This window comes from Aphelocoma coerulescens, chromosome 1 (assembly GCF_041296385.1).
Source record: "Aphelocoma coerulescens isolate FSJ_1873_10779 chromosome 1, UR_Acoe_1.0, whole genome shotgun sequence".
Lineage (NCBI taxonomy): Eukaryota > Metazoa > Chordata > Aves > Passeriformes > Corvidae > Aphelocoma > Aphelocoma coerulescens.
This window is the reverse complement of record NC_091013.1, coordinates 94,018,414-94,040,696: the sequence shown is the minus strand read 5'-3', so window position 1 is coordinate 94,040,696 and position 22,283 is coordinate 94,018,414. Positions and strand designations below refer to the sequence as shown.

The following is a 22,283-nucleotide window of genomic DNA, read 5'->3' as shown; positions in this document are numbered from 1 at the left end:
GTGCCTGCAGATGGCACCACAGCAAGGCCCCCTCTGGACAGATGGAAAAACTAGCTCAGTGGCCAGCCTGTCTGAGAACTGCAACCCTGACCTAAAAAAACCCCATTTAATTCTTTTTTTTCCAATCAGTTTGGAAAATTGACATATATGACTGTGGATGATATTGGGATAAAGATGGGAGATCTGCTGTGGCTTCTGTTTCTGGAGAAGAGTTTTCCCCCAAGGAGAGGGGAGCTCTAGGTTTGTTCTGATGGTGTTTCTGAGGAAAGCAGATAGAAATGCTTGGTCAGGTAAGGCAGGTGCTCAGGCAGATGTAAAGAGGCTCCATTCAGCAAATGAGTGAAAAGCAATTGTGCCACTTTGCTGGGACAAACCAACTCCAAGAGCAGCTGCCACAAGCCAGAATCCATCCTGGTTTGTGAGCACCTTGCAAGGGGAAGATACAGAAAGACACTGATCCTAGCTGAAGGGTTGATTCTGCATTCCTTGGCTGGCCAGGTACCAGGGCTCACTGTGCAGAGCCGTTGTAGGAGAGGGATGCACCTAGGAAAGTTCTCTGGCTGACCCAAGGGACAGTTTCTCTGATGGCAGCCAACAATTTCTAGGGGTGGTAAGCTCTACCTTTTATTCTCCTTTTTTTAAGACATCTAAGGGTAATTAGCAGTGGTGTTACAGGAAAATTTAGTTTTATGGTAATTTTGAACATTTAGAGAAATTATTTTATACTTCCTTGGCATTTCCACAGAGTTCTACACATGCACTGCTTCCCCAAGAAAGGTCCTCAGACCACCTTCATGTTGAGATGTCAGCATGAAACTTCAGCATTAAGGAAGATGCCATGTAGTGAAAATCAGCTTGAGCAGATGTGGAAAATAATTAAGTTCACTTGGAAAATCACTCCAAAACATAACTAAATGGTGACTGCGTAAGCACAGTGAAAAAAGGTCTTGGACATTTAAAACATCCTGTGTCCACTTCTGAGGTAAATCAGTCTTTGAGCAAAGCAATTGACAAGACCAGGGCAAGGAAGAGGAGATACAGGTCTCTGAAAGACTATGGCACAGTTAAAAAAGACAAACATCTTAAAGAGTAATGTTTCAACCTCCTTCATAACAGATGCCATTCACAAAATGCAGGTTCATGAATTAGGGTAAGCAAACACCCCTGCAGGCTCCAGCAGTACTCCCATTTCATCAAAACCAAGCTGCCTACCTTTGGGCAATCACCCTGGGTACATGCTGCAAAAACAAGTTATTTGTTACTTACTCTGCTGAGCCAAATGTAATCTCTTACTCTAGGACAGCTGACTTACCTCCATGTATTACCTTACTACAGAAGTATCATCTTCTTGAGGGAGTTATTCTCAATTAAGTGTTCCTAGAAGGAACAGTAGTGCTGGGTTATACTTTACAGCATAAGATTTGAAAAGGCAGCTGTCAAAAAGCAGAAGCTGTAGTCAAATGAAAATAAAAGAAAAACTCATAAATAGTAATAAATGAAACTTAATAACCCCCCCAAAAAAGGAGATTCTGTGACAAATAGAGAAGGGAGAATGAAAACCTCTTTCAAATGCATCTTGGAGATAAGAAACTTGCCAAAGAGCCGTAAAGATGCCGTGGGAAGCTTAAGGCCATGAATGAAAAGTAAAGTTGATGTTTTGCAGTCAGAGGAGCTTTGGGGTGTTGCCAGACAGGAGATTTTTCATTGGCAGCAATGAGATGAAGCCGCCACTGAAAACTGAAGCATCAGGACTTGAGAACGTGTCTGTGGCATGAAGGGCAGCAAACCACGTACCAGAGTCAGGTGGTCTTCAGCATGAAATGGAGGAACAGGTAACTGTGCTGCAAGTGATTCACCACTCACCTCAACCCCCTCCCATGATGAAAAGCAATGGGATTTAGGAAAAAAATGGCCTGGCAAAACCTTTCAAAGAACTGTCCTAGTACAGGGAAGACCACCCTGTCCAGGTTGAAAACTAGTGGCAAAGCTGGTGGCAACTGAAGGTGTGAGTGGCCAGCATCTGAGGCCCTCTGTCCCACCAATCAACACCTTCAGAATAATTTGGGGCATGGGGTGCCAAGGTTTGATGATTATACAAAATGACCCAAAACGCTCAGCCCTGAATCAGCCTGTGGAAAGGTGCAGAAGGATCTTGTGACCGAGTGACTGGGTTATTAAAATGCTGGGTGAAATTCAAGGTTGCTAAGTGAGAAATACTACATGTAGTGGGGGACACAGCTCTGACACTGCAGGTCTCAAAGCCCTCCTCTGACATTGCCCAAACCTCCAACAAACAAGTGAGCAACTTTTGTTTATCTTGCTCTCAGTCCCGGGCCAGAAGGGGAAAAAAAAAAAAGATGGTTTGTAATCTCTGTAATCTCCAGGTTTTTAGTTGCCAAGTTGGATACTGGTTTAGGTGCTGGACACCAAGCACCAAATCTTACCTGGCCTCCAGCTTCCCCATCTCCTCAGAAGCCTTGTGTACCTTTATCAGCCTGATAAACTGCCATCTAGACCAACATAATGAAGAGACTTTAGGCACTGCACAAAACCATTTGTCTTTCTTTTAAGGAGCAAAGTAAATAAACTTTTCATTCTCAAAACATTTTTTTCCAGCTTGGAATCATGGTTAGAAGTCTTTGGTCCATCTATTCCAATTTCTAATGCAAAGCAGGACAAAGGACACCAACATCCCATGCGGATAAAAGATGTTTAAAGACATCTTCAGTGTCTGGCTGAGAACTTGCACAAGGTTGCATGTGAGTCCTGCTCTCTAGGTCTTTCCAACCCTTCTGTTGTCCCAGGGAAGGTCAGTCACTATTTCTTGCTCTTGGATATATCTATGCATGGCTATATATGTATGGCAACAGAACTCCTCTTTTGACCCTATTCAGAAATATCCTGTAATGCCTCTTGGCACTTTTGACCAACATATTTACTCCTTTTGAGAGTCTGTATCATTTCTACATATCAAAAATGGTATCAGTTTTGTCTGTCAATTCCTTGTCCTTCTATAAATGTTACTTAAATTGCAGATTTTTTCCATTCCTTCATGATTTCTCCCCTCCTCCCCCCTCCATTGGTTTTTCATTGGCTTTTGTCCATGCCCTGTCAGACTAAGCACTGACGTCATTTGCTTGCCCATCCACCCAGGCTTTTCTTTAAATGTCTTCCCTGATGCTTTTAAAAACTGACCTCACAAACCACGGATTTCAGCAGCCAGTGCTTTTTTGTCAGTGTGGAGGTTACTGTGCTTTGCAGAACACCGTTTGCAGGAACACAGCGACAGTGCTGTGTTTTATTTTCAGCATTGCTCACTCCAACTCCCCAGGCAGCCTCAGGCTTTGTGTGGGGGCTTGTTCATCCCTACTGCACCCCATGCACCCCACACATTAGTGTGCTCCAGGTCATCTGTGCCTGGAATTGTTACAGTGCTCATCTGGAGATCCTGTCAAAGATCCTCCTTATTGCTAACTACCTGGAAAGTGCTTCATCATTCCCTTCTGACCACATTCTGCATTTTCCATATACAGAACAGACTTATCTGGTGAGTACTTCTCTTTTTTTTTTTTTTTTGCCTTGTTTTGATTTTTTTCCCCAATTTCAGCCAGTAAAAAAAACAATATTACTGTTAGGATTGATTTTTCTTTAAATATAACTAGAACAGCATGTTATTCCTTAGACATTCAGGTATTGTTTTTTTCTTCTGAGGTGATATGAGCAGCTGAAGACCTTTTTTCATACAGCTGCATTATTTTGTTGTCCCTCTATTCCTTTTCTCCTAACCACAGTTGCTGTAGTTGTTACAAGGTTTATTTTTGTTAATGTAGGTCAAGCTTTATTATTATTATTTCTGTTAGTTATTCTTATTTCTAAGTACTTCTGTCACATGGCCACTTACTCAAGGAAGTTCACTCACTGAAAGCTATCTTATGTTAGTAAATCACAGCTTTTTGAAAAAACTGGAAAAACCCTGCTCCTTCCATGATCTGCCTCTTATTTCACTCTAAGAAAAAGCTACATAACACCACACAGTTCTCAGCTGTGACATTTTGTCCTGGCTGATGTCTCAGTTTGTTTCTCAGTTGATCCCATCAGTCTTAACCCAATATTCATCTGTCATAAGGACATCTAAAATCCTTGCCATACTTGGGCATGCCATCATTTGTAAATTGATGAGAAATTCCCCCTGGCACAGCATATTCTTTGGTATCCCAAGCTAAAGTCTCCCACTGACAACACAATTTTCTTTGTCAAGCAAAGCAGGGAGGTCCTTACAAATTAAATCAACATGTTTGGCGGGGGTGGGATTCAGGAGTATATAGAAGACCCTTCAATGCTTTGATGAAATTGTTGTGTCAGAGCATGTTTGGCTCTCAGCTCTAGAGTGAATATGACTTTTATCACAGCTTGTAAACCAAATTTACAATGGCTCTTGCCATTGCTATTCCTTTATTCAACAGGTTAGACTGATCAGCAGTTCTACCGTGTGGCTGTGACCCTTAAAAATATCAGTTAACTACATTTCTACCTACTCTGGTGATTTATCTTTCCTCTTGCACTTTGCCCAGATGCAGTCTGCTCTCAAAGCTGAAAATGCTGCCCCTTCCCATGTGTTGTGGCATTTGTCCAGCATGATCATGATGGCTTTTGGTAACCACTTGAGCTCCTTTTCCATAGGGTTATCTCAACACCCAGCTCTTACAGCTGCTCTCTAAGCTATGACATCTGTACACCACCCACCCGAGGACCTACAGCATCACCTCCTTGCTCTGACCCAGGGGAAGTGTCCCAAGCATTTAGAAAATTCGCATCTAAAACACTCCTCAGAGTTTCATACATCCAGTGGAAGATTAAGCAATGACTGGGCTTCCCTAAAGCTGACTGTAGCCCTTCCATTCTCCATGCTGCTTTACCATCACTCCTAGCATTAAATCACCACCTGCAGGGGCCTGCCAGATGTCTTCAGGAGCCTGTCCGTGCATCATCCAGGTGCATTCCCAATGAGACAGCACTCCATTGTGTTCTGCATTAATTCTGACCTCTCCTCTTGAAAGGAGGTTTCTTACCTGTAGCCAGAGTACTTGACCTACTTGATCATCACGTGCAAGTTCTGGGATACCCTGTGCCACAGGTACCTGAGACACAACAACCATAAATGTATAAAGAATATGGCCAAAGGTATAAGGCTTAGGAAAGTCAAGCTCCCAGCTCAAACCTAGAAACAAGTCAGACTCTTCCAGTGATATGATCTAAAAGAGATGGGATCCAGGAATGAATGAAGAGAGGATGCAGGTTCCCTTAGCACAAGGAAGAAGATGTGGGCTACTTAGTGGTTAGGTTTCCTCAACCCTCTAAAGCAAGTAAGCACCATCCCATACTTATGCAGTCAGGTGCAAGGAAAGTCATGCTCCCCACCCTCTCTGTGGGAACATCTGCTAGTATTCACCAAGCAATTCAGTGGGCCTGGTCAGAATCCCAGAATGGGTAAGGTTGGAAGGGACTACCAGTGGAGTAATCTGGTCCAGCCTCTCTCCTCAAGCAGGGTCATCCCAGAGCACATGACACAGGATTGCCTCCAGATGGTTCTGGAGTATCTCCAGTGAGGAAGACTCCACAACTTCTCTGGGCAAGTTGTACCAGTAAAGAAGTGTTCACTGTGTGTCACCCACACAGTAAAGAAGTTCTTCCTTTGTTCAGTTTCTGCCCATTGCCTCTTGTCCTGGTGCTTGGCACCACCAAGAAGAGGAGCCTGGCTCCTTCCTCTGACACCCAGCCTACAGGTACTTACAGACATTGATGAGGTCCCCTCTCAGACATCTCTTCTCAAGGCTGAACAGGCCCAAATCCCTCAGCCTTTCCTCATGAGGTGCTTCCTCACCTAATGACTTTCATTCCCCTCTGGTGGACCTGCTCCAGGAGCTCCAAGTCTCTCTGGGACTGAGGAGCCCAGAACTGGACACAGCACCCCAGATTCACCTCACCAGGGCTGACTGCAGGGGCAGGATCACCTCCCTCACCCTGCTGGCAATGTTCTTCCTAATCCAGCCCAGGACACCATTGGTGTTCTTGGCCACCATGACACACTGCTGGCTCATGGACAGCTTTTTGGCCACCAGGACCCCCAGGTCCTTCTCTGCAGAGCTGCTTTCCAGCACATCAGCCCCCAGCCTGTGCAGGTACATTGGGCTCTTCCTCCCCAGGTGCAGAACTCGACATTTGCCTCTGCTGAATTTCAGAAGGTTCCTCTCTGCCCATCTCTCCAAGCTGTTGAGGTCCTTCTGAAAGGCAGCACAGCCCTATGGGGTATCAGCCACTCCTCCCAGCTTGGTGTCAGCAGTGAACTTGATGAGGAGGCATCTCCCCTTCATCCAAGTCATTGATGAATAAGTTAAACAATGATGGGCCTGGTACTGAACCTTGGGGGCCATCACTAGTGACAGGCCTTCAGCTAGACCCTGTGCCACTGACTATAGCCCTCTGGGATCTGCTGTTCAGCCAGTTCTTGATCCACCTTACTGTCTACTCATCCAGTCCACACTTCCTAAGTTTGTCCATGAGGATCTTGTGAGAGACAGTGTCGAAACCCTTGCTGAAGTTGAGGTAGACAATACCCACTGCTCTGCCCTCATCCATCCTGGTAGTTTTCTCCTGGTAGAAGGCAATCATGTTAGTCAAGCATAATTTGCCTTTAGTGAATTCAAGCTGACTCTCCCGCTCACCTTCTTGTATTCCACATGCTTAGAGATAACCTCCAGAATGAGGTGCTCCATCACCTAGTTGGGATTAAGGTGAGGCTGACTGCCTGGTAGTTTCCTGGGTCCTCCTTCTTGCCCTCTTTGAAGACTGGGATGACATTTGCTTTCTTCCAGGTCTCAGGCACCTCTCCTGATCTCCAGACCTTTCAAAGATGATCACTGTGGTGTCCACCAGCTCCTCAGCACTTGTGGATGCATCCCAACAGGGCCCATGGATTTGTGGATATCACATTTCCCTAGGTGATCTCTAACCCAATCCTCCCTGCCCAAGGGAGAATCTTCCTTCCAACATTCATTTTCCCTGGTCTCCTGGGTCAGAGATTCCTGAGGGCTGGTCTTGTAAGTGAAGACTGATACAAAGAAAGCATTCAGTACATTTGCCTTTTCTGTGCCCTCTGTCACCAGGTTCCCCGCTCCATTTAGTAGTAGGCCCACATTTCCCTTTAGTTTTCCTTTTGTTTTTATACATTTGAAAAAGCCCTTCTTGCTGTCCTTGATATCTCCTTGGCCTGATTTAATTCCAGATGGGCCTTACTCTGACAAAATCCCTGTATTTTTTTCAAGTAGCCTGTTCCTGATTCTACATCCTGTGTATCTCCTGCTTGTGCTTGACAATTCCTTGCTGATCCACAGAGTTCTCTTGCCCCCTTTGCTTGATTTCTTGCTCATGGGGATGCACCATTCTTGAGCCTGGAGGAAGTGGTGCTTGAATACTGACCAGCTCTCTTGGAATCCTCTTGCCTGCAGGGCCTGTTGCCACGGGATTCTTCCAAGGAGGTCCCTGAAAAGGCTGAAGTTAGCTCAAAGCCACGTTGAAGACAGGGTCTCCGAGGATGAGAGATCACCTTTCAGATGAATCCTAGGGAACACCAGCAGGGAAGGGGTAGGGGAGGTGACTGCATGCCACAGGATGAGAAATGCATTCAGTGGGGAGCCAGGACTCACTTCTGGAGCATGGCTGGCACTGCCTGCTGAAGTCCTTTGCCAAGAGGCTGATCTCAGCACAGGGAGCACGGAGTGCAGCAGCCATGGCGGAGACCTGCGTGTCTCACCCCAGCTCAAAGGCTGATCGTGTCCCTCAGTGCCTCATGGAGGCAGGATGCTCACAAGTGGGTTTCTCCCAACCCCACGAGGGACAGCTCTTGCCCCAAGGGAGGGGTTTTGTGCCACTCCTGTGGCTGACAGTGAAAGTTGTGCCTGTCGTCATGTGAGCACAAAAACCCAAATGCTGGGGGGAAGAAGGCAGAACAATCACCAGCACCATTCCAGACTGCCCAAGTAAGTCTCTGCCAACATGGACTTCTGAGGGGTAAGAAGCTGATGAACCAGTCTGCCTAAATATTTAATGGGAAGAGCTTATTGCTAATCCAGAGATACGATCTTCAAAGGATAGTGTTGGACAAATGTTCAAGAGGTCAGCACTCAGCAACCACAGTCCTGAGTTGAATGCTGACAGAGGGACTGCCCATATGCATCCTGCCATGGAACCCCATTCAGTCTGTGTTTGGACTGTTCTTGGACATTAAACATTCACATTAATGCACGGACACTGAGCTAGACAGGTCTTGTTATTGCTTCCTGAGTGGGCACTGCCAAGAGGTGTCCTGGAAAAGGGGTGACATTAGGGACTCAAGAAGCAATACGGCACTGAGTAGTTCCTAGACACCACAGTTCCCAGCAGGGCTCATGGTGGAGAAAAGCAGGCTAAATACTCCCCAAAGAATGAAAAGGAGTCCACAAAGAAGAATTCAATAGATGGAGGGACCACATCTCCTCATTCCAGCATCAAAGATGTGGGGTCACCACTGCTGGACAGGTAGGTGGTCCAGCTAACACCAGAGGCCTTGGGCTGTGCTTCCCACACCAAGAAATTGCTGAGGCAAAGGACCCATGTTGCATATCCTGCCAGAGAGATCTTGGAGGCTGTCAAACTGGTGGGGGAACAGAGCCTCTTGCTGGTGATACAATTCACCAGGGAACAGCATCTTGCACGTGTGGGTGGCGGAGATTTCGGTTTCACTGCAAATGGAGTCCTGGCAGGCAGTGTGGGACCAGGCTCCCCACGTGTCCTGGGACACGGGTGTCTAGCAGCACCTACTGTTCCTCTGGGCAACGACTGCTCGAGGCAGAGATGTCAGTCCTTCTGTGCTTCACACCTCAAATCTCTCAGGGTATGTACTCTGCAGCCTTGTGGGCTCCTTAAGCAGTACCAAGGCAAAGGTATACACGTCCTGGATTGTGCACAGGGGAAGCCAGAAGTTGTTGGCCACTCTCAGAACTCTCCACAGGCCAGAAAGAGCAGAAAACATTGCAAGGACACCTCCAGGAAAGGGGATTTGCATGAAACAGAAGAGCCTCCCAGCACCATAGGAAGTGATCCCTGATCTACTGCATGTGAGGCATCATCACTTGAAAGTAGAAGACTGAAATATTAAAATATTTCCTCTGGCTTTATCTCTTTTAGGTAGAAAAATAAAGAGCAAAGAGGGAAAGGAAATGGAAACAGTTGAGCAAGGTGGCATGGAGGTGAGGGCCATGGCAGGCACTGAGGCATGCACCTCCCATCCCCCTGCACACCCATAGGCACCCAGGGCTTCTGCTACTTCCCAGCACCCTGCTGCTCCTGTGAAACACCTTCCCAACTTCCTGCAAGAAGTGAAGATGGTAGTCAGGAGTTGGAGTCCAGCCACAGCAGACCACAGGCTGAGGAACTGCCATTCCCCAGCAGCAGCAGTGCTCCACCTGCGCCCTGATTTCCTATTTCCTGCTCAATTCTCCTGCCATTTGCAGGGACTCCCCTCCCTGCCAGCTCTAACCAGCCAGCTCAGCCCCTGCTGAAATGCCAACACATGCCCTAACACATCTTGCAGGCACGGGCAGAGCACCTCACCCTGCCCAAACATGGACACTGTGTGCTGGGGTGCATGGATGCCACAGCGCTCCCAGCTCAAGCACCCGGCAGCATCAGCCACCCAGGTCACACTTACAGAGGAACTCTTGTATCCCTAAGCCCCCATTTTATCTTCCATACCTAATCTTAGAGATGATCCAAAACCTCTGCTGCCAGGTACTTTCTCTTCCCTTCAGTACCTTTAGTGAGGAGCACATTTTTCTCTGGAGCTTCATCTGCCTTGGCTATGCAGCCTGTGTCCATTTCTCAGTGATCCCACTGCCTTTCTGGATCGCACTGCTTGCTCCCTCCTGACACCCTGCCAGACCCCAGCCTCCTGTCACCATCACCGGAGGAGCAGGAGCTGCAGGCAGCTAGGAAAATGCTACAAGAGATGGTGGGACAGGGGATCCCCCACTGCAAGGTGGGATATGGGACTGAGGGCGGGCAGGAAGGTGCTCTGGGATGCCCTGGTGTGGCAGAGGAGACCAGGCAACAGGAAGAGGAAGGTTCACAAGTCACAAGCCAGGATCAGCTTCATTTCCAATCCCTCAGCCTCTGCATCGATGATGCTCCAGGTCAAAAACAAGGCAGCCTATGCAGCAGCAGTGCCTGTCGAGGGCCAGTGGCTCTCACAACAGGGATCTCACCACTGTCCCATCTGCCAGTCCCATCTGGCATGCCCAAGGGATGGGACTGTCCCATGGGGGGACCCACTGACGTGGGCTTGGTGTCTGATGGAGGACAGCCCCACCTCAAGCCACGCATCGCCCGCAGCAGCACAGGGAGAGCCCACACCCAGCGCAGCTGTAGAAAAGGAAATTGTCCCATTTAATGACCTCGCCCCCGTAACACAGACGTGAGCGCATCGCCGACGGGCGGCAAAGCAAAGTGCACAGTGAGCAGGACTCAGCCCCCGCCCTGGAGAAGGCGTGGCAGGGCTCGGGATGCCCGGCACGGCGTGGGGACCAGCCAGGTGCCCGGCCAGCAGCAAGGACAGGGAGAGCCCTGGGCTCGGTCCAGTTGGCACCAGTGTCAGGTCCAGTTTGCAAGGAGGTACGGCTCTCGTTCGGCTCCGTGTAGCGCAGGGAGGGCAGGGGCAGGTCAAGTGTACCAGGATGGAGGCTAGAGGAGGTGGGTCTGGGGGCGCCTGGGAGCAGGTCCTGCAGAACGCCACCACGGCAGGTTTGGAGCCTCCCTGCCCGAACCATGGTTTAACCAAAGCAGGGAAAGGGAATAGAGAAGGGGCTGAAGGCAGAGCAGCCCGGGCAAGGGCCCTCAGGTCTATCTAGCTATTCCCATTTGCAAGGTATCCAGTGAGGAGGTGTGTGGGATCTGCCAAGCACCCCAAAATGGGAGTGAGCCTGGGCGACAGACGTTTACCAGCGGTTCCACGTCCCTGACAGTCTCTCCCAGGTGTGACTCAGGCACCCCCATGCCAGGAAGGGGGTCCAAGAGAGCAGGGCCTCCCCTCATTATCTGATGGAAGCATCGCTGGGGGGATCACGGTCAGATTCCTCGCTCTCCTCATTCGGGGCTGACTCGCTGTTGGAGGTCGGGGTGAAGGCAGGGGACTTTCTGCAGAGAAGAGTAAAGGGCAGTAGTCAGAGCATTGCTCAGGGGGAGGGAAAGGACCCAGTTTGGTGTGGGCAGGGGTCACCAGAGCAAGGAAGAGAGAAGCTGAAGTGCCCTTGTGCTCCTTGGGGCATGTGTGGGTCTGCAGGAATCCCTGGGTGCTGGGAGGGTGTTTCTGAGGACACTGAGCAAGAGCACGAAGCAGAGCTGGAGGAGATGCTGGAGGGCCGGGCCCACAGCAGGACCCTGGCAAGGCATGTAAGGCTAGGGGTCTGTGAAAGTCCACTACAGGGGTCCCCAGCCTGGAGCCACCCTGGCTCCACAGGCTTTTGGGGACTTACATGGTATCACTGCACAATGGCAGCTCCTCTCTCCATGGGGGTGTCTGGCTTCACCTGTCAAAGTTGACTCCCGTGTGTTGCCTACCTTCTGCAGAGGTGGCACCATGACCTGTGTGAAAGCCAGCCAGGAGTCCAACAGCCTCTGGGAACTGCCCTCTCTCTGTGCCACATGAGGGCAGGGCAGGAGCACTACCCAGCCCTTCAGCTCCCTCTCACCACCACCCTGGCTTCAGACCCAGAGCACGAGTATCCCGGCTCTCCTGCTGAAGCTCACCTGTCCCCAGACTGGGTGATGAGCCGCCGGCAGGTCTCCATCTGCACATCCAAGCCTCGCTTCATGCTGCACATCTCCATGTACTCGTGGAGGTGCCGGTTCATGTCATTCTTGGCTGTGGCCAGTTCCAGCTGGGCAAGGGAAACAGTGCAGAGATGACCCCAGGGCATGTGGTGCAGGGCAGTGGGCATGGCCAGATCCAGGGCTGTCGCCCACATTACCAGTGACCTGCTCCAGAATTGTGTCTCCCTCCCCCAGGGACCCACTCCCCCATTTCACACCCTTCCATGCCATGTCCTCCCCATCTCCTCCTTCTCCCACCTCTATTTGGTCGATGGTTTCCTGGTACTCCTTCTCACGGCTCTTGAACAGTGACTCCGTGTCCTTGATCACCTTCTCCAGGCTGTCGTCCTGCTGCTGAGGAGAGCAGACAGCAGGTTTAGAGGCGGGGAAGCGTCCAACATGAGAAACCAAAGGCAAGAGAGAGACAAATCAGAGAAAGAACTGGCAGCACTGGGAAAAGAGGAAGAAACATATACAATGTAGTACAAATAAGACATGAGTCAGTCCTGCCAACATGGACTTGAGAGACTCAGGACTCGCCACACTGGGCAGTGACCACATCAACCCGAACAAGCCCAGCATCGCACTGAAGATTTGGAGAACACAGACCATTCCCGAGCATGACACATCCCCAGGGGACTGCCAAGGGCCAAAGATTTGGGATGACAAGGGCTTTGGCCAGACACTGAGGCCTCTGTTGGGGCAGTTTTGCTGCACAGTGGGTAGGTGGGCTGAAGAACATGAACAAGGATCACCAGAGACCAGTCCAGCCAGAGGAAGTCTTCTCTTCTGGATGGGCTGTGGCTCCCCCAATGTGTGTGCACCCTTCCCTCAGCACATCCCTCAGGCTACAGGTCCCTGGCCCATCTCTAACAAGGAGAGCTCGACAGGGATGCTGTAATGTATTCATGCAGAAAAGGTAGGAAAGATCTGTACAGGCCTGCAAAGGGAAAGGGGCTGAAATCTGGTCTTTGAGAGAGCATCTCCCCAGGCTCAGGCAGGACCAAGTGTCCCAACCCAATGTGACCTCAGGGCCCTGACACCACTGTTACCTCCCCCTGCACCTCTGCCGCTGCAATGGCGTATCCAGAGAAGTCCTCCCAGAGGAGCAGTGTTTCTTCTGTCTCCTCCCACGTGAGGCTGTCACAGTCATCCTCAAAGTCATATTCTCTCCTGGGCACAAGGGAACAGCACATCAGCACCCAGCAGGAGAGCCATGGCAGGCAGGGGGCTGTGTCAGTGCCAAAGCCTTGCTCCCGCTCACTGCAAGGCTGCAGCTCTTGGCAGTCAGGGTGAACTCAGGTGTGCCAAACCCAAGAGCTGACAGGGAAGGGGCTGGCTTTATGGTCAGGAGCCCCCAGCAAACTCAGGCACAGACTCCCAAAAGGCGGGAAGGGGGGCAAGAGGAGGGGAGTTGGACCAGCTCCCTCTCAGCAGGAGTGGGCTCAGGTCTCCCAGGGGGTCAGTCCCACTGTGCCACAGAGCACAGGGTGAACATATTCCACAGCAGCATCTCCCATCTTGCCCTCGCCTGGGAAGGGAAGCCACAGACCACCCTTGCCCTCCCCATCCCGGGACCAGCAGGGAGCCTGGTCCTGGAGCCTGGCTCAACACCGCGGGCAGAGATGCACGGCAGCCGCACTCACAGCTGGTTCAGCATCCTCTGCATTTCCTCATTGATACTCATGGCCGTGGTCTCATCCTCCTCCTCCTCATCAGGCTTCCGGGAGGCATCACTCTCTGACAGCGAGGTGTCCTCGTCGCTGACCTGCTTGCGCTCCCGCTTCCGCCCCACCGAGGCTGGGACCTTAACGGGAGACAAGTGCAGAGACTACAGAAACGAGGCCGGGTCCGAGGTCAGGAGCAGGGAGTTGGGAGGAGATGGAGGGGAAAGGAATGGTGGAGGGACAGAAAGGCAGGGAAAGAGAGAAAGACAGAAATAAAGGAAGGAAGAAAAGAGAGAGAGAGAGAGAGAGAGATGGGCTCATTATGATCAGGTTAAAGATGGGTGCAATGGATAAAACATGGTTTTAGCATTTTCTAAAATTAAAACTAAGCAACTAAAGATGGAATCTGTGAATCTGATGAGAAAAAACAATGTGGTTTTACTGCAGAAAAACTCAAATCACCCACCACCCCAGTCCAGAGACAGGGAAACACAGTGACAGAAACAGGAAAAAAGAGACAGTCTGAAAAAGGTGAAATATGTCAATATTTATAGTCCAACCTTTTTTATAGAAAGTTTAAAATTTGTAAAATTTCTCAACTGAATGGAACTAACCAGTTGCTTCTGTAGGGACAAAGAGCGAGACAGAAAGGCAGCAACATCCAGAAAGAGAAAAGAGACAGAGACAGAGAAGAGAGACAGAGAGAAGATGACGGAGAGGGGAAGGGGAAGGAGAGAGATGGAGTTAGAGACAGACGCTCAAGCAACTTGTCTCCCTCCTGCAGCTGTTCCCCTACCACTGTGGGGTCCCCAGGCCCAACACAACAGGTCAGCAAGAGGTTGAGGGGACTCTAGATGTCCAAAGCAACATCTGGAGCTTTCCACCTCCCCTCTGTGCCCTTTTGCCTGGTCCTCCCGAGAGAGACAGAAAGCAAGGGACCACAAGGAGCAAGGGCGAGGGTGACCAAGCATCTCCCCTGGCAGGGGGCTGGTGTTGTCTCTTCTACCTCCTTTGGGAACTCTCCTCCCCAGAGCTGGTGGCTGAGTCTGGAGCAGCAGCAGGCGCTTCTCACCTGAAACATCTTGATCATGTCCTCGCAGTTCCGCTGCTGTGCCACATCACACAGCTTGGCAGTGATGTCGATGCGACGGCAGATGTCCATGTCCACCTTCATGGCCTTCTCCTGGATCTTGGTGTCCAGCTCCGTGATGTTCTGAACCCACAGCACCACAGAAAGGGCACAAAGGAGGAATATTAGGAAAACATGGCAGTCAGTGCCCCCACTTTCCCCCTCATGCAGGACTGCTCCCACATCCCTACTTTGCTCACTGCACCCCGGACCAACCCTGCCAGCGCTGGATGGGCCCCAACAAGGAACTGCTTTTCTACACAGCCAGACCACTTGGGTAGGACACAGCTGTGGGGTCAGAGAGGTATTAGGGACTCACATTGCTCATCAGTCCCTTGAAGACAACAAGCTCTGCCTTGAGCTGCTCCACCTTCATGGCCAGCTCCTCCTGGCACGCTTCAGCCTCCTGGGCTTCCTGCGCCAGGGAGAGGGAGATGTGCAAATCAGCACCAGTGTGGGGCAGATGGGGTGCAGGGGAAGGGGGGACAGCGATGCTCACCTCCTGCAGCTCAGTCACCCTGTCCTGAAGCTGGACACGCACCGTGTACTCCTCTTCCCATCTAGGGAGACAAACGCCGGTCAGATCCCATCGGCCTCGCCTCGCTGGCTGCCAAAGGGAGAGGACAGAGCAGCAGCTGCTCACCCCAAAGCTATCCGAGAGCGGGGCATGACAGCACCGGGGCGGGAAGGAGAACGTGCCCAGGAATGCATAGCCTCTTGTTTTCAGGCCATGGCAGCTGCCAAGCCCACTGGCCCCCCCGGCCACAAGCCCTGCCCCAGCACGGCCGCCCGCCCTGCGATGGGGGGAGCTGGGGACACCGACCGCAGGCTCTGCACGGCAGCTGCGCTGCAGGCCCTGCCACACTGGGGCTGGCCCATGGCCCATCACAGCCCACTGGCCTCTCCATCTGCCCCCGAGCCCCACAGCCCTGGGTGACATCAAGTTCAGCTCCAACACTCAACAACCAGTTTGCAGATATACTGCAGAGTTGCCTCCATCTACATCATTTTTGCGACCACATTTGTGTGCCTGCAGTGTTGCAGCTCAGGCAATCCAGAAGCACAAACCTGACCTTGACACCAAACCACCTCACAGCGTGAGTGACCACCATGTGCATGAAGGGCTGCTCTTCTGCCTGTCCCAACGAAGAGGGCTGCCCTGTGCCAGGCCACGCTGCCCAGGCAGGGACACAAGACTCCTTGGCTCTACTGCTGGATAACAGGTTGGATTAAAGGACACTGTTTTATCCCACAAGGAAGCAGAATGGATTGTGCCACTTTACACCAGGCTGTCCAGTGGGTATTAGGCTCTGCAGCTTTGCAAAAAGTGGAGCTGCAAGGCTCCTGGCCTTGCTGTGCAAAGACACATCCCCATGCAATTATTATATTATATTTCACTGCATGAGATCAACATCTTGGGTCACGCTGCAGTGTTGGCCCAGCCCATGGTCTGTTGGGAGGCCATCAAGCCGTACTGCTCTTGGCTAAATGACGATCCCATGGAGCATGGGGGTTGGCATGCGCTGCGGTGCGGCATGGGGCAGGGCTGCTGCATTCTTACCCAGCTCCTGGCTCTTCTGGGAGAGCCAGATTTTTCTGAGAAAGCAAGATCACTCTGGGAAAGCAACCAGAGCTGGGCCCTTCCTGGGGCTGTGAGCTCTGGTTTCTATTTAATGCCTGTAAGCACCAACACAGACACTGCGACTCTGCACAAGGATGTGAAAAATCTCTCACTTACTGACACCAAGTTTGAACAATAAATCCTAAGGCCTAGGAGGCCAGAAAGCATATGAAAAGCCCTCACATTTGTTATCTCGGGGTATCTGGACAATCTGACAACATGGGAGAGCCCTGGCTTGTGAATTTCTAAGCTCTTAAAGCTAGCAACGCTTCTCCTTACTCTAACAAGGACAGAAGTGTGCACTCCTCGTGTTGGTGTTGGATCCATACCACAGCTTCAGAAGGGGAATCAAAGAGTGTTCCCATCCCTTTGGGGGAAGAGAGATGAAGCGAAAAGGAAGGAGAAAGTTAAAAGGTAGAATTGCCCTTATATGGGAACTGCTCAAACAAAGCCTCCCTCCCCAGGGACAAAAACGCCTTCCACCACAAGAAAAAAATTTCAGCATCTTTCTCAGTCTGGCACTGCCTCTTTTTTGGTCCCCGCCTCCCTGTGGGTCTCTATATAGCCCAGACTCACTGGGGACATAAAGCATAGCTGCAAATCCTGGTAAGAGTTCATTGCACACCAATGCTACAGAAGACGAGTGCAGGTCACATAAACACCGACTTAAAAGGCAGGAGAAAACAGCGATTCACCCCACAAGGGACAAAGCCGTGCACCCATCCATTGCAAACCTCTTCCCTGCTCATCTCCTGCCTGGCTCCTTCTCCCCTGCTCTCTCCTGCAATGCACCACTCCTAATAATAACCTGCCTGCAGCGCTGCACCCGCAGCCCCGCACGGCCGCCAGCCGCCGCCAGGTCGCTGCCAGCTGGAAGCGAGGCTGCCCCACACAACCCCACGGCCACCAGTGCCCACCAAGAGGAGATGGGGGCCCTTCCTGCACTGCTGCAAAGCAACAACCTCCCCAAAGGCAGACAGCGAGGGCAGGAGGGTCCCAGCTGCAGGCGGACCTGACCATCTCCTTGCCAGCTATGGGACAGCCCTCCCAAAGGACGTGAAAAGATGCAGTGCTGTCCCTGCCAGGTGTGTCCCTTCAACAAGTTCACTTAGCAAAATAAACAATTCCCCCATCTTTAAAAATCCTGCTCACTGCAGCAGGCACTGGGGTGCTTTACCCCATCCTGCAGGGTCAGGGCACACCAGGGCTTTGGGCTGCTCTGGGCCTGAAGCTCCACTTATCCCCCTCTTGCCACATCTGAACTATGTTTGAGCTTACCTTAATGGGGAAGGCCCTGCAGCCTGGCACAGCTCCTTGGAGGGCAATTACAACAACAAAAGACCTTCTTGAAGCATTTTAATAAACAAGGGGGCTTGTAAGAATGATGGAGAGACTTTTTACCAGACCTTTTGCCTGCGGTGACAAGAGGCAAAGGTTTTAAACTGAAAGAAGGTAGGTTTAGATTGGACATAAGGAAGAAATTTTTATGATGGCGGTGAGACACTTGGAGCAGGTTGCCCAGAGAAGATGTGGATGGCCCATCACTGGAAATGTTCAAGGTCAGCACTTTGAGCAACCTGATCTAGTGAAAGCCCACAGCAGGGGGATTGGACTAGATAATCCCTAGAGGTCCTTTCCAACCCAAACCACTCTGTGACTCTAACGCACTGTGTCATAGCACTACTCACTCCACACCTCCAGCGTGTCCTTGCAACATCCAACATAAGAACTACTTGTGAACACAAGCAGTAGATGTAGCAGACAGCACAAACGTGATGAGACTCCCAGCTCCCCAGCACTTGGCAGGTCTGTATGATACAGGCACCCTTTGCCCCTATCCAGGCCACCTAATTTCAGTCTGCTCCTCCCAAGTGCTGCTCCTGTGAGCCTCTCTCCTGCTGCTGCAACTATTCTCATCTCTCCCTATGGTCCCCACACCCCTCCTGGATCCCTGACTTGAATTTCAGGCCCTGCATATCCAGAGGGAAGCTCCTGCTGCACTGCTCCAAGTGTTGTGGGATGCACAATGGCAACACTGTCCTGAAAAAAGCACAAGCTCCAGCACCCAAGCCATGGGTCAGAGAACTGGGAAGTCCTGTGTTAATATGGGCTCTTCCATCTGTCTCCAGGCAGGTGGCAAAGGCATGACACCAGCTGCACTGTTCCCATGGCAGATCACAGCCCACCATGGCAGGGAACTCTCAGCTCCCAAGGGATGTCGGTGTCAGCCCCCAGCATGAAGAAGGGTGTGGAAACGGGATCCTCCTGTCCCATTCCCCTGTTTGGGACCTGGCTGTACCCGTCAGAAAGTTCCCAGTGCTGGATAGGGTCTGGGGGTGGGGTCTGCTTTCCCCCAGCTCCTGGTAACACACTCCAAAAATAGATCCCACCAATAACATTGGTTCATGGCAGCTTGTGGTGCCCCCCCTGCTCACCCTCAGCGGTCCCTCCGTCACCCCCTCTGTAGGAGCTTCCCTGAAGCTCACTTGCCAGAGAGGGACAACGTGGAAAAGCTCTCCGTTCTCCCAAAGTTTCAGCAGCACCAACAAACCCAACTTGATCCTCTCTGGCTGACCCACTTTGAGGCTCAAGCTCTCCTGGCTAAAAAATTGGCTCTAGCTTCCCACTGTTCGATCTGAAAATGCAAGGCAAGGAGTGCTGCTCCCCTCTGGAGAAGGAGCCTGCCCACTGGCTTAAAAAAAAAGGCCTTAGGTACATGCAGCAGTTGGTGGGAAAGAAGAGATGCCAACTCTTCCTTTCCATGTGCCGTGCTCAGTGCCCTCGCAGCATCTGACAGGCCAGTTTGCTCAGCCTAAGCCTTATAAAGCCAAAAGCATAAGGTGTCATCCTGGACCCCAGCCTTGACCTTAGCACCAGAGCCCATGGCTGTGCAGAACCGGTCAGTGGCACAGTTCCCGCAGGGAGTTGGGTGTGGAATTAGAAACTTTCTAACTGCTTCTAAAGCATCATAACGTGACTTCTGAAAAACCCCAAAATCAGTCACTCGGGTGGTGTCAGTTGCCAGTGGCGCTCTCGCCCAGCCCTGTGCTCTGACCCCGCGATCAGCCCCAGCCTGATCTCATCCTACGTGCAGATCCGGGAGCAGCCTCGGAAACCGGCCTGAAACAAAAGCGGTGCCCGTGCGCGGCGGGAGCAGCGGCCACCCTGCACAGGAAAGAAGAACCGGCCAAGAGATTAACTTTACATTCTGCTTCACCCTTCTCCAAGGCACATACCAAGCCACAGCTATTTTGGGTCGGGAGGAAAGCCCCCGAGGAGTGGGGTGTCCCGCCCTGGCTCTCTGCTGCTGAGGGGCCAGCTGGAGCGCACTGGCGAGGGAAAGGGCCTAGGGGAGCCAGTCATCCTGCTGAGGGGCTTCTCCACCCCTTCTGACACGTCCGGAGAACTTTTCTCTTCCCAGCAGCCTTTTCCAATCCAAACCCGCTCACTGCTGCATGTCCACCTTCCTCACCTACTTTCAGGCTGCTCCTCCTTCCCAAGCATTTCCAGATCCCTTCGCTTTTACAACACAGCTCCTAGAGTCATTCCTCGAGTTATTCCTTCCCTGCTTGGAAAGGCATTTCTAGTCCCTCATGCCAGGTTGGTAAGATGGAAAAAGGCTGGACGAACATCCGTAGAGAGTTCACACACCAGGTAGCAAGGGAGGAGACACAGGCACAAACAAATGCTTTCAGGGGTCCACATTGTTCCTCATGCTGCCTGCAGCCCGTGCTCCCGAGAAGTCTGGCCAGGACTGTCGCCTTCCCTCCCTGCTTCTCCCGCACACCGCCCACCGGGTAGAGCCCTGCAGCCGCCCCGGCGATGGTTTCGGTCCCTCGGGGATGCCGCCGGTGCCCCTCCCTCCCGCCGCCCCTTCTCACCTGCGCTTGTACTCGTCGCGCTCCCTCTTCACCTTGGCCAGCACGTTGTAGAGGGCTCGGATCTCGGGGGTGATGGTGTCGATCTGCACACCCACCCCGTCGGGGTGGACCCAGGAGACGCCCGGTCCCTGCACCAGGGTGGTCTCGGGCCCCGGGCCGAGCCGCCGGGCTTGCGAGAAGGACCAGATGGTGCCGGGCATGAAGCGGGAGCCGGCGGAGAAGGCGGAGGGCTGGCCGGGACCACCGGGACGGGAACCGGGGGACCCCAGCGCCCGGGCCGAGCCCAGCCCCAGCCCCAGCCCCGGCCCCAGCCCCAGCCCCAGGGTGCGGATGGGACCCACGAAGCCGGTCTGCACCGCCTGGTCCCGGCGCGGGGGTCCCCGGCCGCGGCCGCCCGCCCCCTCCTCCAGCGCCTGCTGCAGCTGCTTCTCCAGCTGCCGGTTGCGCCGCTCCAGCTCGTGGACCTTGGCCAGGAAGCAGCGGAACCGCAGGTTCAGCGTCTTGAGGACGCTGATGTTGGAGCCCAGGTCGTTGCGGAGGGCCATGGCGGCGGGCGGCGCGGGGAAGGGGCCGGCGGGCGGCTCCCCGGCCAGGGGCTCGGCGGCGGGCGGCGGCGGCAGCTCGGGGCCCGCCAGCCCCTGCTGCTCCTGCGGCAGGAGGAAGAGGTTGGGGCCGAAGAGCGGGTTCATGGCGGCGGCGGGACGGGGCGGGGAGCGCCGGGCGGGGGGGATGCGCCCGGCCAGCCCCGGCGGCGGGGGCGCGGCTTCCGCTGCGGCGGGGATGCGGCGGCGGCGGCGGCGGCGGGCTCCGAGAGCCGCCTCCGCTCCCCTCCGCGCCCCGCCGCCGGCCCCGGGCGGAGCGAGCAGAGGAGGGGACACGGCAGAACCTCCCTTTCCTCTGCCGGCCCCCCGCCTCTCCCCCCGCCGTGGGGCGGCTCGGCCTCCCCGGAGGGTTTCGGGGCGCCCCGGGGCGAAGGGACGCGGCCGGGTCCAGCAGGATTCCCCGGGGGAAAGTCCCTCTCCGGAACCGCTAGCTGAAGCCCCGCCTGGTACCGATTCCCGTAACTAGCCCAGCCGCAACACAGTGTGCCTCTGCCTCCTAATTTTTAATATTTTATTATTTTTTGCATAGAATTTAGTGCTTTCCCAGAGCTGCCTCCCCTTAAAGAGGGCATAACTTTGCCTCTGCACCCCCAAACCCTCTCGTTATCCTCGCTCGAGCCCGCCAGGACAGCCCTGCCCTTGCTGGGCCAGCAGCCCGCCTACGGGGAGCTGCCGCTGGACAATGGCTAGCCAGCGGGCAGAGGAGGCTGTGTGGAGGCAGCCTCTCAGATGTCATGCTTGGCTTGCAAGTGGCTTCCTCCTTCCTTGTTCACAAAGCAGCCTCGGGTCTTGTTTCATGTCCCTCATTTTAGCCTTCTTTAGGTCATTCCCTCTTACCCCTGACCCCGACCCCAGGTGAATTTTGCAAAAAGCGCTGGCGTCGCCCCTCACCCCGTTATCTGGTGTGAGGAGACTGCGCACAAATCAATCCCTACATAAATATTTTATGGATGTGGACACCTGTGTTCCCTTGCTGTCTGTGTGCTCCTGGCCCGTTCCCCCAGGACTTCCAGTAAGGAGCTGAGCCGAGTGCGGTCTCAGCCGAGCCATCAGCAAGGAGTGAGCGAGCAGCGGGTTTGAATTCAAAGAGATGCCCAGCACCACACTACACTGAGCTCTGTGGAAGGAGCTGGGCGTGCTCCAGTGGGGCAGTGTGCTACAGCCCTTCCCTTGGGATCAAAGGTATGGCTCAATTCACACTGCCAGGAACTTCCCAGCTCCACTGAGGATGGCCAGCTTTGTGAGTCTTGACTGAGAGTCTACCTATTGAATCTTCCCTGCTGCTTCTCCTCTAGGGCTACAAGTCTCCTCCATCCCTCCATTACTCTTCTGCCTTCCTGGCCTGGGAGCAGGCCAAATCAAATTTGTTCCCCTCTCCTGCCTTGCTGTGTCCAGCATCAGTTATATCCTGTGGCCTGCCTGTCTCCCCTGTCCTGCCCACCACTCAAGGCTCCCCACAGCAGCCCCCAGCTGCATTTATAA

The 22,283-nt window shown here is 52.9% G+C and overlaps 1 protein-coding gene across 6 annotated transcripts; it reads right to left on the bottom strand.

Annotated features, from left to right (window-relative positions):
* Positions 1 to 10,456: 10,456 nt before the first annotated feature.
* IFFO1 (intermediate filament family orphan 1) lies at positions 10,457 to 20,956 on the bottom strand. 6 transcript variants are annotated; one of them, XM_069018798.1, is made up of 9 exons: positions 20,200 to 20,956; positions 15,197 to 15,257; positions 15,017 to 15,112; positions 14,641 to 14,781; positions 13,548 to 13,732; positions 12,954 to 13,074; positions 12,160 to 12,252; positions 11,839 to 11,969; positions 10,457 to 11,226 (listed from the first exon to the last, which is right to left on the bottom strand). In XM_069018798.1, exons 1-9 carry the CDS (start codon positions 20,886 to 20,888, stop codon positions 11,124 to 11,126), a joined length of 1,620 nt encoding a protein of 539 aa, XP_068874899.1. In that variant the 5' UTR covers positions 20,889 to 20,956; the 3' UTR covers positions 10,457 to 11,123. The 6 variants fall into 6 exon arrangements, with proteins under 6 accessions (XP_068874899.1, XP_068874907.1, XP_068874915.1 ...); XM_069018806.1 differs by having other exon boundaries at positions 12,160 to 12,255; positions 12,966 to 13,074; XM_069018814.1 differs by having other exon boundaries at positions 12,966 to 13,074.
* Between the last annotated feature and the right edge of the window lie 1,327 nt (positions 20,957 to 22,283).

What these genes read in the sequence shown, in the direction of transcription:
- IFFO1 (XM_069018792.1), bottom strand. Translation starts at nt 20,888, where the DNA reads ATGAACCCGCTCTTCGGCCCCAACCTCTTCCTCCTGCCGCAGGAGCAG. An exon ending in CGCGACGAGTACAAGCGCAG is followed by an intron (nt 15,258 to 20,199) that starts GTGAGAAGGGGC and finishes TTGTCTCCCTAG; the next exon opens with ATGGGAAGAGGAGTACACGG. An exon ending in ATCACCCAGTCTGGGGACAG is followed by an intron (nt 11,227 to 11,838) that starts GTGAGCTTCAGC and finishes TCTTCTCTGCAG; the next exon opens with AAAGTCCCCTGCCTTCACCC.